Source organism: Pomacea canaliculata, linkage group LG10 (genome assembly GCF_003073045.1).
Source record: "Pomacea canaliculata isolate SZHN2017 linkage group LG10, ASM307304v1, whole genome shotgun sequence".
Taxonomy (NCBI): Eukaryota; Metazoa; Mollusca; class Gastropoda; order Architaenioglossa; family Ampullariidae; genus Pomacea; species Pomacea canaliculata.
Window position 1 is genome coordinate 704,225 of NC_037599.1, and position 13,547 is coordinate 717,771.

The 13,547-nt window shown below is 38.4% G+C and overlaps 1 protein-coding gene across 2 annotated transcripts in view; it reads right to left on the reverse strand.

Annotated features, from left to right (window-relative positions):
- LOC112573133 (kinesin-like protein KIF2A) overlaps window positions 1-13,291 on the reverse strand; it is a 28,625-nt gene extending 15,334 nt beyond the window's left edge. Inside the window, exons 1-9 of one of the 2 annotated variants that reach the window (XM_025253205.1) lie at window positions 13,107-13,291; window positions 11,361-11,455; window positions 10,808-10,894; window positions 3,934-4,140; window positions 2,772-2,832; window positions 2,087-2,200; window positions 1,593-1,749; window positions 974-1,077; window positions 508-670 (exon numbers count right to left, since the gene is read on the reverse strand). In XM_025253205.1, coding sequence (XP_025108990.1) covers window positions 508-670; window positions 974-1,077; window positions 1,593-1,749; window positions 2,087-2,200; window positions 2,772-2,832; window positions 3,934-4,140; window positions 10,808-10,894; window positions 11,361-11,455; window positions 13,107-13,164 — 1,046 coding nt within the window. In that variant the 5' untranslated portion in view covers window positions 13,165-13,291. The remainder of the gene's footprint in view (window positions 1-507; window positions 671-973; window positions 1,078-1,592; window positions 1,750-2,086; window positions 2,201-2,771; window positions 2,833-3,933; window positions 4,141-10,807; window positions 10,895-11,360; window positions 11,456-13,106) is intronic. The other variant, XM_025253206.1, reaches the window with a different exon arrangement.
- Window positions 13,292-13,547: the final 256 nt, after the last annotated feature.

A 13,547-nucleotide genomic window follows, 5' to 3' on the forward strand; every position in this document is an offset into this window, starting at 1 on the left:
ATAAAACAAATAAGGATTAATAAACAGATGAATTATTGTTCGCTGTTATCGTCTTCACGTAAAACTCCTGTTTCAAAAATAGATGACAGATCATTATACTACAACACAAGCACGTCGGGCATCTATGACCCTGGCTGATTACTCATCACAGCCATAACAGAGAGCTAAAGAACCAATGGGCATTTTACATTTTTAATGCTGCCTATCAATATAAATTGAGAAATTTATGAGAAAACTTTACAAAAACACACACAAAAGACTATGTTAACGATTGCAATGTTATCAAAACCGTTGTTAAGCCACTTGATAAAGACATGGAAAAAACATGTCTCTTACACTGTCATCAAATAAAGATGATAAACCACTAACACCAAGCGATAATCAACAGCCTGTTAGTAGATAATTTCATTTTCTATCTTCTTGTGAGCATTAGAGACAACTCAAAAAGAATTCCTTATGTCACAGACCTATCAGCAGACCAAGAATGAAAAAGCTTTAAGCACCTACCGATAGACCATTTCGTTAGTTGCATTCTCATCAAAGGCATAGTCGAAGCGGAATGTCTGGTTCTCTAGATACTTTGTAAGGTCCACCTTTAGCTTGGGTTCATGCACCATGACGTTGTCCTTGTTAGGCACCGTTAGGACATCAGGCTCCCCTCTTGATAGTTCTGTTGGTTTTTTTTTTAAAAAAAAAGAAAGGCCAAATAGCCAGAGTGCTGAGCTTGGAGCTCTATGTTTATTTCTGAGACAACAAGCACAGCTTTCTTTTTTTTTTTTTTTTAAAACATTTGGTCTTTGTGCTGTACGCTAAGCCTTTTCTGACTTGTAGAGTTTGCTGCATTTACTTGTTAAAAGATGCAAAACCATAAAATAATCAATTTTCTTTGTAAAACTGCTATTAGATTAATTATTGTAAATTAAATGACAATCATACATAATTTGAAACCTTATTAAAAAAAAAAAATGTTTACCTTTCTTGTTCATGGGTCGTTTTCTCACACAGACACAAATTTGATGGTTTTCTATAGGATCAGAGGCTGTGAGAGGCCGATAATCCAACTGACTGCGGAATTCTCTGCCAGAGATAAGAGACAAATGTGCAATAGTGTCATAAACTTATTGTCAACCATGTCTTTTCTCTTTCTCCTGCTGTCTTGTTGCTCTCCAACATTCCAGGAGAAGACAACTTATCAAAGTGGATCATTCCATGTAATGAGACTTAAAAATTCCATGCTGCAGTGATTACTTATTCTGCACCTGAAAGCATTTCCAATTTCTCAGGTTCCAAGACAGTGGCAAACAAAGTCAAATTTTTATCAGGTGTAAACACATTACAGCTAGTAGGTGTGATCCCCCTGGCTAACCTCTATGACAATAGTGAGCTTGAAATGTTCTAATGGAAATTTCTAATGTTACTCACAGCATACACTTTTGATTCCTACCAATTCCCTGTTTATATTTGAGGATCTATTTTCATCATAGATAGATATGACTGAAGTTGAAATGACTTAACAAAAATGAACATGATAGAAAACCCAAATACTGAACTAGGTGTGGAGGGAGGGGAGAACAGAGAAATTTATCTCCTACTTGATCATTGCTTTGAACTCCCAGTTGGGATCTGAGGTGTCATATTCCGATTCAGCTTGTTCACGGATAGCTTGGTGCACAGCCCGCCGCTCATCTCGCTTTTGTTTGATCTTTTCAATTTCCTTAACGACATTGGATTTGCGACGGGAACCAGCAACTGGAGAAAAAAACAACAATGGGAAGGAAACTTAAAAACATGCAATCGTACATCTCGACCATTCTTAAGACACACCTACATCATCATCACACACACACACACACAAAACTGACAAGTCATCTCTGTACTTGAGCAGCTGGATTGCACAGACTACAAATGATTTCAAGTGCCTGTTACTTCTGCACACACGCATAGCATATTGTTCACCTGAGCCAATACATGTTGTGGTATGCACAAAATCCAGCCCTATCACCCACTGCTCACACTAAAACCAGATGCAGGCAGATGCCCCATGTCCTCCCATACTGTTCTGTGGCTAATCACAAAATGTTTGTACCTATTGGTATCACAGACTTCTTTGGTTCATTTGGTGGTGGAGGTTCTGCCTGACCATTCTGTTCCTTCGGTGGCTGAGGACGCACATAACTTGGGCGAGCTCTTGCTGATTGCACTAAACACAACAATCATATTGTGAGGTAGACTCAATGCCTTGATTGCACTAAACACAAAACAATCATACTGTGAGGCAAAGCTCAATGCCTTGTTTACAGAAAGGTACCAATAAGAGAACACCTTGGTATCACTGTTTATGATCCTGTAAGTAAAGCAGAAGCATGCACACCTCTCTTAGGTCACTTTCAAATGCTCACAGTATACTCTACTGTTTACCATGGTTTAGCGTACCTTTACCACAACCTTTATGCACAAACTTTGTTGTGAAAGTAACACTGAACATTGCCTTACTGGATTTATTGTTGCTTTTACATTCCCTCTTATTTTATGAGTGGCCTGTTCCACTCTCGACATCTCTTATGTAAAGACAGTTTTTAGATGAACAAAGAATGTTCCAGCATGATGAGATTTATTATAGTTCAAAAACTGTCACTGTATTAATTTTTAAAAATTAAATCTTGACAATTTTCTTATGAAAATCAAACATCAAACAAGATATTTATGAAATTAAGCTGTACCCAATGTTATAGTTTTTAGTATTACATAATACTCACAGTTCTGTTACTTACCTTTATTTGGAGGCCTTCCATTTTCCCCCCCACTTATGTTGCTGGACACACTTTTGTTACTCTGAAAAATAACAAACGAGTTGCCATAACATCACAGATGACCCGCAGCATGTTCAACACCATTTTCTAAGTCAGAAAAAAGTTCGTCTTCATTAACAATCGACATATTCCAGCACAAAACAAAGATGGTAACATGCATATGCCTCACTGAATAGCAAACTAATTGCACAATTGACACCTAAAACTACAAAAGGTAACAATTTACAAATAAAAGCAACTATGCCCGAACTGTACAAAATGCAGCATTAATTTCAAGTTTCAGCCACTCAGTACAATACTACAGAATTCCTACCAATGAAGCATCCATCAGGGAATATTTGAAGATAGAAACATTAATGTATTAAGAAACATGATAAATCCCATAAAATATGACTACTGAACAAATAAAGCTTCCATCAATCAGTTCATCATATTCCATTATGAGCAGGCACAAGGATCTCTTCTAACATAAGGCACAAAAGCAAGACAGAATAAATGAGGTGCTCCAGGTGTCAAAACAATTAACAAATGTACAAGTCCACTTAAAAGTACACTGGACTTTGCCTGTTATTATTCTTTAAGCACAACGAACTTCATCACTGTTAGACTCTTTAATGTTGAAGTTTACAGGTTTGTTAATGTTAGCTGCTTATTCTTGATGCATGATGAATCTTACTGCATGTTAGTTTTAAGGCTTTGCTGACTGATTGATGTACAATTTCACAACCATCAGCTGCCTATTTTTAGATGCTTTGACCATTTTCTCGAGCTCACAGTAAAACTAATTGCAATGACCTGACATGCTTCTAGACACAACCAATGACACGCTGTAACATGAAGTGAAGAAAATTACAAACTCTGCTTTAAGTTCAAGCAATGACCATCTTATAGACCACAGCCCACGACTATAAATCACACAGGCTATCACTATGGACCACCTTAGCCCACAACCACAAAACATGACCAGAAACAAAAAGAGTCAAAACACAAATTCATGCAAAAAGTGTTCAATCTTAAGCCTGGCCTTCGCCAAAAGAGGGAAACATTAGGCTGTCCAGTCTCAACACTGATCAAGTCATGCAAAATTCTGGGGATCAAGAAGTCCGAGACAGTCTGAGGATACCTTAACCACCCTTCGAACTGGCTGCTGACTGCGACGGCCTGCTTGGGCCTGAGAAGATGATGGGCGACTCCTGGGTTTGGCTGGAGGAGCAGCCTCCCCTTCATCAGTATAACAACTGTCTGTGATGCTAATGGGTTCATCCTCTTCCTCCTCCTCATCGTCTATTAGGCTTCTATCACCATTTGCATATGCAGATTCATCGGGATACTGTGATGAGGTAAAGGTGAAAGAGTCCCAACGAAGAAATGAATAGTAAAGATGACCATATAGAAATAAATATTAGAGAAAAATAAATATTTTATATCAAGAAAATAAATATTAAGAACAAGAAATATTATACAAAAATGAGCATTATAAAATATTAGAGAAAAGAAATAATTATTACAGAACAAGAAAATGAATATTACATAAAATTAAATATTATAGAACAAGGAAATAATTATTATAGCAAATGAACATCATACAAAAAAAAGAAAACTTTTGTAAAACTATAGATCTAAGGGTTAGCAGTTTATTTGTAACTCGAACATAAAAATAGTTATTATTGGTAATAATTGCATTAGTACTGTCGGACCTCGCTAAGTTGACCTTCCCCATGTCAAATTACTCGTTAGTCCCCAGCCGAATTACTAAAAGACCAATGTATTTTAGATCGCCTCAACTCAAAGACTTTTTGACTCCAACCTCTGTTGAATTTTCTAATGCTTTTAGGATATTATTCTGGGGCTACATTTCAGACCAGTTTTGGAAAACCAAGATAATGGATGTAAATTCAGGTGGAAACGAGGCTGCTCCTGACAGACTGAGCTGCTTTGTTGTCCATGATTTTTTAATTTTCTAGTGCAACATCTTTGCTTATTTGTATCCATAAGTTTCTTTAAGTTACAAGTTGTATTTGTTTCTCTGGGGCTTTCCTTTGTTATTGTTTTTACTGTAACTGCTACCTTCTCAGCCATTAGTTTAGATTTAATTCTTACTGCTCATTCGGTTTTTTCCTACAACTCAGCCTCACTTTAGATTCTCCTCTAGTATATATTACTGTAGTTGTCTTGTTTTGCATTTTCAAAATCTCTCTGAATTCTATTTTTTATGATAGTTCTCAATTTTCCAAATCTCATTTCATCAACACTTTCACCACAAATGTGGCATTATGCTATACAGTATGTCCACAGGACATCTCAGTTAGCACTGTTGAATCCTCTTGCTACCCTTAAACTTGCTGCCTATTTAGTTGACATTAACGTTCTCTTTACTATGATTCTGTGAATGTTGACACCCCATCAAGACAACGGATTCAAATCCATCACTACCCTGCTGGTCATCGTAAACAGTGTCCTTTGAAAAAAATCCACCACCTGCTCTGCCGCTTTTTGTTTTTCTGCTGCATGTCACTCTTCACCAAGTTCTGACACAGACTGTGCTTCTGTCAAAGCTTCACTGTGTGTTTTTAACTCTCTATGGGATCATGTTTCCCCCATGTCAGTTCAACACTCCCTTCTGCAACGTGCGTAGTACTTTTGAACATTCACAGCCATTGTCAAGATTCTCTGATTTGTCATCTGCATCAGGATCAGCAACACCACGATCAAAGTATAAAACTTAATGTCATTATCCGTAACACCAGCTGGAAACATGACCGACGAAATCAACATGGTTGTATGAAACAGGAGACTGCCTAGTTTCCCCCACACCACAACTAAACATGTACTTTTCAACGCCCAGTTTGTATCGTCAGCACAACAGTCACTGAAGAGTGTTAAAATTGTAGACTTTGTAACAGATCACCACCTTGCTATTTTCATCATCACTGAGACATGGCTTAAACATCAAGGCCACACCAGAGTGTGTGTAGATCTTACTCCAGCGGCTACTGCCTGAAATTGTTCCCCATCCTACACGTGGAGGCGGCATTATTATCTACAAATCATCACTTGTCAAGTACCTGTCCTTACTATTGATTTATTGTTCCCACATACATCTTTTGAATGCGTATGTCTCTTTTTTTCGGCTCCCTATTGCTCGATGCACCTGTTCTACATCTATAGACCCCCTCCAAGTGTCAAAAACAAACTCACAGCCTCTACCTTTTTCTCAGAATTTCATGATCTGCTGGACTATAGCAATGCACTCAATGGACCCGAAGTGCTTCTTGGAGATGTTAATGTCCATCCTGACTCAATAAAATGTCAGAACTGTTGCAATGTCTCGTCCAGTCTTCAGGTGTTTCTCCATCTTCGGTTAACAATATCCTGGTAAAGCCACTTCTTAAGAAATCTACACTTGATGTCAACATGTTGAACAATTATCCCAGTTTCCAACTTGCTTTTCTCTCAAAGATCACAGAGAAAGTAGTTTGACACAGCTGTGGGCCTACTTACAAGAGCACCAGCTTATCTCCGATGCTCAGTCAGCATACAGACCTTTTCACAGAACTGAAACTACTTTAATTAAAGTGACCATCGACACATTATCTGCCTTTGACAGTGGTGGTGTTTCTGCCTTAACTCTACCGGACACATCTGCTGCATTCTGCACTATTAACCACTCTCTGGTCCTTCATAGACTCCACACCCTCTACGGGAATTTTGGACCTGCACTTGTGTGGTTCAACCCCTATCTTCTATACAGGCTCTAAAATTATCTGGTGGACTCTGGTTTACTTCCTTTATCACCCTGACATGCAGGACAAGTGGGGAGATCCACAAATGTTATCGGAACTGAGTGAGCGCCCATCATGAAGGATAGACCCCAGTCAGCTTATGTGGAGGCTGTCATAATGGAGGTTCTTTGCTAGGTCAACATTGTGTCACTAAGTTTGCCGCATGCCCCTTCATATGACGTGGAGTTTGATGGATACACGATCCCTAAAGGCACTTTAGTCATCCTCTGGATTCTGTGATGAGACCTCCGAGGATCTGGGATGACCGTGACAGATTCTGACCTGAATGTTTCATTGGAGAGGGTGGCTGGATAAATTCAAGAAAAGACAGAATTGTGTTTAATAGGCTATGCGGCAAAAGTGCGTAAATTCAGAAATAGAATACAGTGGCTGGGTACAGACTACAACTTCAATGCAGACAAAACTGGCTTATTCTTCAAATGCACTTCTGACAAAACAATGACTTTGAAAGGTGAAGCTTGTCATGGTGGAAAGAAAAGTAAGGAGCACGACTCTTCTATTGGGCACAAACATGAGTGGGTTAGAAAAATTGCCTGCACTGTTGATTTGGAAATCATTGAAACCCAGATGCTTCAAAAATGTGAAATTGCTATCTGTGCATTATGTGGCCAATAAGAAAGCTTGGATGACAGTTTTTCTCCAAGTGGCTGAAGAAAGTGGATGCAGCGATGGTCCAGAAGAAAAGAAGAGTCATTCTTTTCATCAACAATTGCACAGCATATATCCGTCATGAAAGCTGTGACTAAATCTTGCCGCCAAACACATCTAAACTTGAACCTCTTGACCAGGGCATCATTAACAAAGTTCAAGCTGTGATCCTGCAAACTCATTGTTAGAAAACTGATATGGGATAAAGAAGAGAAACACCCACTCAGAAGTGACCTGCAAGAAGCGATGCAAATGACCCATAGAGCTTGGGATGAGGTTATGGAGGAAACAAGAATTGCTTCAAAAAAGCAGGTTTTGGACATCAAACCGTTGATGATTCAGAGGAGCACCTGGACCGAATGCCAATAGAAACAGAATGGTCCTTAGCTCTGACGCCAATAAGGAAGTGTACTTTCAAGACTTTCTTGAAGCTAACAGTGTGGTGAAAGTTTGTGGAGAACTAAAGGTGGCTAACATTATTGCTAAGGTGGCAAACAAGGACCAAAAGGAAAATGAGAGTGGGGATGAGGAAGAAGATGGCTGTTAATACTCATCCTATCCCCAATCAAAAAGAAGTGAGGCAGGATATTGACTGACTGTGCAGATTTTTAGAATCTATGCCGAATTTTGAGGAAAATGCGTTTCGGTCCATTGATGAGATTGTCAAGCAAGACGCATCAGCGCATCGACACCAAGAAAAGTTAATATTCTTTTTTCTCTGAAGGTCTTTCATTGCACTGTTTGACAGTATGTACATCCACTGGTATGTAGCCTACTTTATACATATAATAAACAGTTATGACAAAAAACTGTCCTTGATTAACCTGCACCTATTACACAGTTCAGAAAACTCTGTATGTTGAAATTTTTTGGGGGTTCCTTCGAGTTCAACTTAGTGACGTCCGACTGTATTAAAATTTGCAAGAAAGGAATGAGTTGAAAATATATATAAAAAAGTTTTTATTATCAGTGCTTATCATAAATACGCACCTACAACATTTTAGCTGTTATATGACCACTCAGGAGTTTCAACACAAACTAGGCTGTCAACCCCCCCCCCCAAAAAAAAAACAAACAACCAACCAAAAACAAAAATTCAAGTAACAATGGAATAAACTGATGCATTAATTCTGCTATATTTTTAGTTTCAAGACCTAGAAAAGCAGATAACTAGATAATTAAAATAAATTCATCTATAAATGACGTCGGAACATGAAAAATCCCTATTATTGTATTTTGATTGTTGAATATATATCAATGAAGAAAAATGCTGTAGTTCAGGGGTCTCAAACTCGCGGCCCGCGGGCCAAAAGTTTGCGGCCCCCACTTCAATATCAAAGTTTCATGCTAGTGCGGCCCGAGTTTGATACTGCTCAGCAGGGGAAACATACTGAAGAGATTTTTTGAGTTGAGAGCCGAAGTGAAAGCCTTCATGGAGAAAGATGGGGTTGCTGTACCTGTGCTAAGTGATCAAAAATGGCTTATGGACTTAGCTTTTTTTGTTGATATGACACGATGAGCTTACGTAACTGAACAAAAGCTACAAGGTCAGGGGCAAACTTGTCAGTGCTGGCCTATGACAACGTGAGAGCATTCTCGACAAAACTTTGTTATGGAAGCCCAGCTTTCTCAGAACAACCTTTGGCATTTCCCAGCATGCAAGGCACTCATGGATGCAGGCACACCGTTCAGGTGGTGAAGAGTATGTGGATGTCATTTTGAAGCTACAGCAGGAATTTGAATCACAGATTTGCAGACTTCAAGACGCACGAACCACATTTCAAATTTTTGCGGACCCCTTCTCCTTTGATGTGCAAGATGCCTTCTCCTGTGCTTCAAATGGAGCTTCATTGACCTGCAGTGCAACTTGAACTCAAAGCCAAGTTCAGGGAGGTGAGTGAAAAAGCAGACAGCTCGGGCATTTTTGAGAGAATTGCCCCTAGCTTCCCTGAGCTTTCCCGAATGTTCAAGCGGACCATGTGTCTTTTTGGGAAGCACATATTTGTGCGAAAAGCTTTACTCTACCTGAACTTCAATAAGTCCAAGTACAGATCCAGACTTACTGATGAGCATCTTCAAGCCGTACTGAGGGTCTCAACTGCTTCCTCCCTTAAAGCCAAATGTGGCTCGGCTATGCGAGAGTAAGCGCTGCCAGATCTCTAGCAGCAAGAAGTAGGCAGAAGAAGCCATGTTCAAACAGTTTATGTTCAATGTTCCATTCATGTTCAGAAAGTTAAATGTTACAGAAATGCTAATACAGACATTTGAATCTGAATAATAATAATTACATTCTCTGGTCCAGCAACTATATTTTCTTCAGTCTTCTAATCTGCTGTATTATTATTATTATATTTTCATTTCAATTTATTTATTACTGATTGATTTATTTTTTTCTTATGAATTTGTTAATTTATTTTTATTTTTTAACACAAAAAATAAGATGAAAAAATAAGACATTTGATAACCCCATTGGATGTTTTTGTAAGAGCTTTTCTTGAGGAAAACCTGATGCGGCCCAGCCTCATCCAGACTCTGCCTCCAGTGGCCCCCGGGTAAATTGAGTAAATTGAGTAAATTGAGACCCCTGCTGTAGTTGCTATCATGTAGGTTTAAATAGTGACAGCCTGACAACTCCTAGTCCAACATAACACAAGCATCCAGCGGTGATGCTACCTGTTTATCAGTACATGCGTTTACTGGATACAGCTGCTGCCTGTCTCTCAAAGGGTATGTACGTCTATCACTGGTGTTCTTGGTGTCATCAAAGACAAAATAATTCAGTAAACTGCATCACTTTCTTTTCTCCTCACAAACATTCCAGTATGATGAATGTTTACAAAATCACATTCCTGCATCAGAGTTTTTTTTCCTTTGTTGCATTTTGTGTCACAGAAACTGACAATACCCTTATTTCTTTACTGCATAAACAAGTAGCTTCCACCAGCAAAGTATGTTGGAGGCTTGGTTTGGCTTTCTCCCATTGTTTCAAGACCAAAGATTATTGCTTTTAACCAGCAGAAATATTCACTTTCATCACCCAAGTATTGCTTAATCCATGAAAAATGAAGCCTTGTAGTCATGATTTTGAATATCAACAGAACTGCCTGTCCTAGGTCTTCGTAAAAAAATTAAAAAAACCCAAAAAAAACAGCAAATTTAAAGCAATTAAATGCTTTAGCCCCACAGCCATTCCTTTGGGAAATAGTGATGCTTTACAGTGATTGATTTTTGGGGTTGTGCCTGGAGGCCAGAATTGAAATCCCTGCATCTTCTACCATAAGCTTCTTGAACAAGCAGACCATGCAAAGTTTATTTTATTAATATATTTACGAATAAAGTATTGCATCACTATCTCCAAATGACATGAAAGCATTTAACAGCTTTAACAGCTTTAAATTTGCTGATTTTTTTTTTTTTCAAGTAACTTATGGACTCCAGACACAGCTCCAACAGTTGATCACAATAATTTCATGACAAATATACTGTGAAGCCCATTTCACAGTGAATCAAGAGCTGAGAAAGGGGGAGTGAGAGAAAAATACTAACTTTTGCTGTGTTGGCATCTCTGTGAGAAATGAGGTCAGCTTGCTGAAGTAGCTGAGGATTCAGTGCAAAAATGGCTTCCACCTCAATCTGAAACCCAGCAACAAAGCTCTTGTCAAGAATGCAAGCAATGTGAAGCCTATGGATTACCCTGTTTCTGTGGGGATGATTAACTTAACTAGTTTTTCTTTTTGTTGATTATTATCAGATTTCAGAAAAACATAACTCAAGCTGGTTGTCCACAGACCTGGCTAAGACTTTGCAACATTGCTTTGATCCCCTGATACTACTCATTTGGTATGTAGTGCACCATTATAGGCTCCAATAGGCACCAACAGACTGTAGGACACCATCATAACTTGAAAGTGTCACTGATAGACTGCAGTGAGGAAAAAGCTAACAACAGGAATATGGATTTCTTGTGCTATTGTGTGTTTTTTTCTGTTACATAAAACAGTAAGAGTCGGAGGGAGGTATGAAGTTGCATCATTTAAACACAATGATAATATAAGGGATAGATAAATGATGCTAATTGGTGAAATTAATTCGCAATCACCTCTTTGCCTTTTGTTTCTCCTTTCTCAAACCACTCGACTGTAGCACTCCGTGTCTCTGTGTTTATACCACTGATGACTGCAGAGTGTATGCGACCTGGCTCAAAAAATAATTTTTGTTCAAAGAAATAGGCTATACCATTTTAGCCAAAACAAGTTCTCGTCCTTTAAAACACTTTCTAAATGTCTGAGAATGGTCTAAAAGGCAAATACTATCAAACAGGATAGTGTCAAATTTTAAACTTATGATAAGTTTCATCAAAAAAGAAATTTAAAGTTTCGTTTAAAAATGTCACTCAAATCATGGATCAATTATGCAAATAGTAACAAAAAACCCCACACACAATTACCACCAACAGTTAAAGAGGCTCTTTAACCCTCATTAAAATAAGAAATAATAAAAATGAGCGAGGACCGTAATGGAACTGGTAAAGAAAATGGTGTTTATCCACATCTATACGAAATCTTGAGATGGACAACAAGATAAACCATGTGCATTTGGTCTGGGGTTATCTGCATGTAACAGCTAAGACTTCTGAAACTGACATCTGTGGTTTAAAGGCATCCTCTCTACCGCCTCTTCCAGTCAGTGTATGTGCACCCACAGGCATAAGCAATCTTGATGCATGCACTTAAAAAAGAAATCTTGTGTTGTCCTTGATTTGAATTAATAATCATGGGCAGGGACCAGAATTTTGCTAGTGATGTAAACAGTAAACACTTTCAGTATAAAGTATTGTAACTGACACATTCATCTCTATGGACTAGTATGCGTACAATCACCATGAATATTTTGATTACATCTTAGTGATTTTATCATGTAAAACCCAATTTCTGTAATTGACTTTTGGTTTTTATTTACTAAATTAAAAAAAAATATGTAACACAACAGGAGATGATATGTTTAGAAAGTCTACTTGATCAAAAGTCTTACAGGTTTATTATTCCTTCATTTTCTTACACTCAGTTGTGCACAAAAAATAAACTTTAAAAATGTGTTCTGATGGAACAGTCCTTGATAGGCTTGTATGTATGTCCTTCTCAGAGGGTGACATGATTTGCTTAACATTAGCTTAACTTGCTGAGAGTTTTAAACATCAGCCATGCCTGAAACAAATGGTCTTATAATAATCTTATCAACACAGATAAGGGAAGTTTGTATAACAAATGACTAACTAAATTATTGAATGATTACATCATAAATATACAAAATATTTCACACAAAGACAAACACGAGTTCATGTCCGTAAAACGATCGCTTTATAACGCTGTTCGATTTTGTTTACATGCTGTTGTCAAGTGGCTAGTGTGACTCATGTACGGCGAAAAATGTCAAATGTTTGGAACAAATTCTAAGGTTTCCTTACTAACATGGGAGTAATATTATATTCTAATATTAATTATATTAAGGATTAAACAATGTTGTTTTCCTGAGGCTTTCTAACCTACAGTACATTTCTAGGATATTCGCTAGGACTTCGTTTTCCTCCTTTTTATTGCTTCATCGCAAAGCCACCGGTACAAGTTTTTAGCTCCGCCAGTACGCACGATGTTGATATCATACTTGGTCAACTGTACACTTTCAAAAGTATCTATTTACAGAAAGCTGCAATCACGGCCGGAGTGAGGAAAGAAAGTGGACAACAACCTGCTCAACATTTGACATGTGCGCCAGGTTTTCAATTTGAAATTCCAATCAAGTGACACTTGACTGTGACTTTCATTTTTCAAACACCAAGTTACCGTACCGTCAGTTCGTTGAATGTCCACGTTAATGCCAACACGCAGCAGTGCCAAGTCTGCCATTTTCCCACTAAACTGCAGCCTGCAAAGACAGGTCTAGGATCGCATTGTTGCCTGAAGTTGTGAGAGTCGGACGGACATACTGTTCCGTTGCGTCTTCCAAGTGGTTGTCTGCGCATGCCAGCCTTCAAATCGCTGCGCATGTCCACAGCAGTGGTTACTACTCCACACGCGACGCTCGGTTCGCCTCAAGCTCTGTAGCAGACGACACGTTTGGACATGCTGAAGTTTGTTGACTTGCACCATTTGTTTAGTACGGCAAATGAAGTCTGTATCAAATAACTCAGACCACTATGCTATGTAGTTTTTAGAACAAACAAAGAACACGGTCATCTCGAATCTGTCTCTGCCTGCATTTAACTGGAATTTCGACCTCTTGTAGCAGA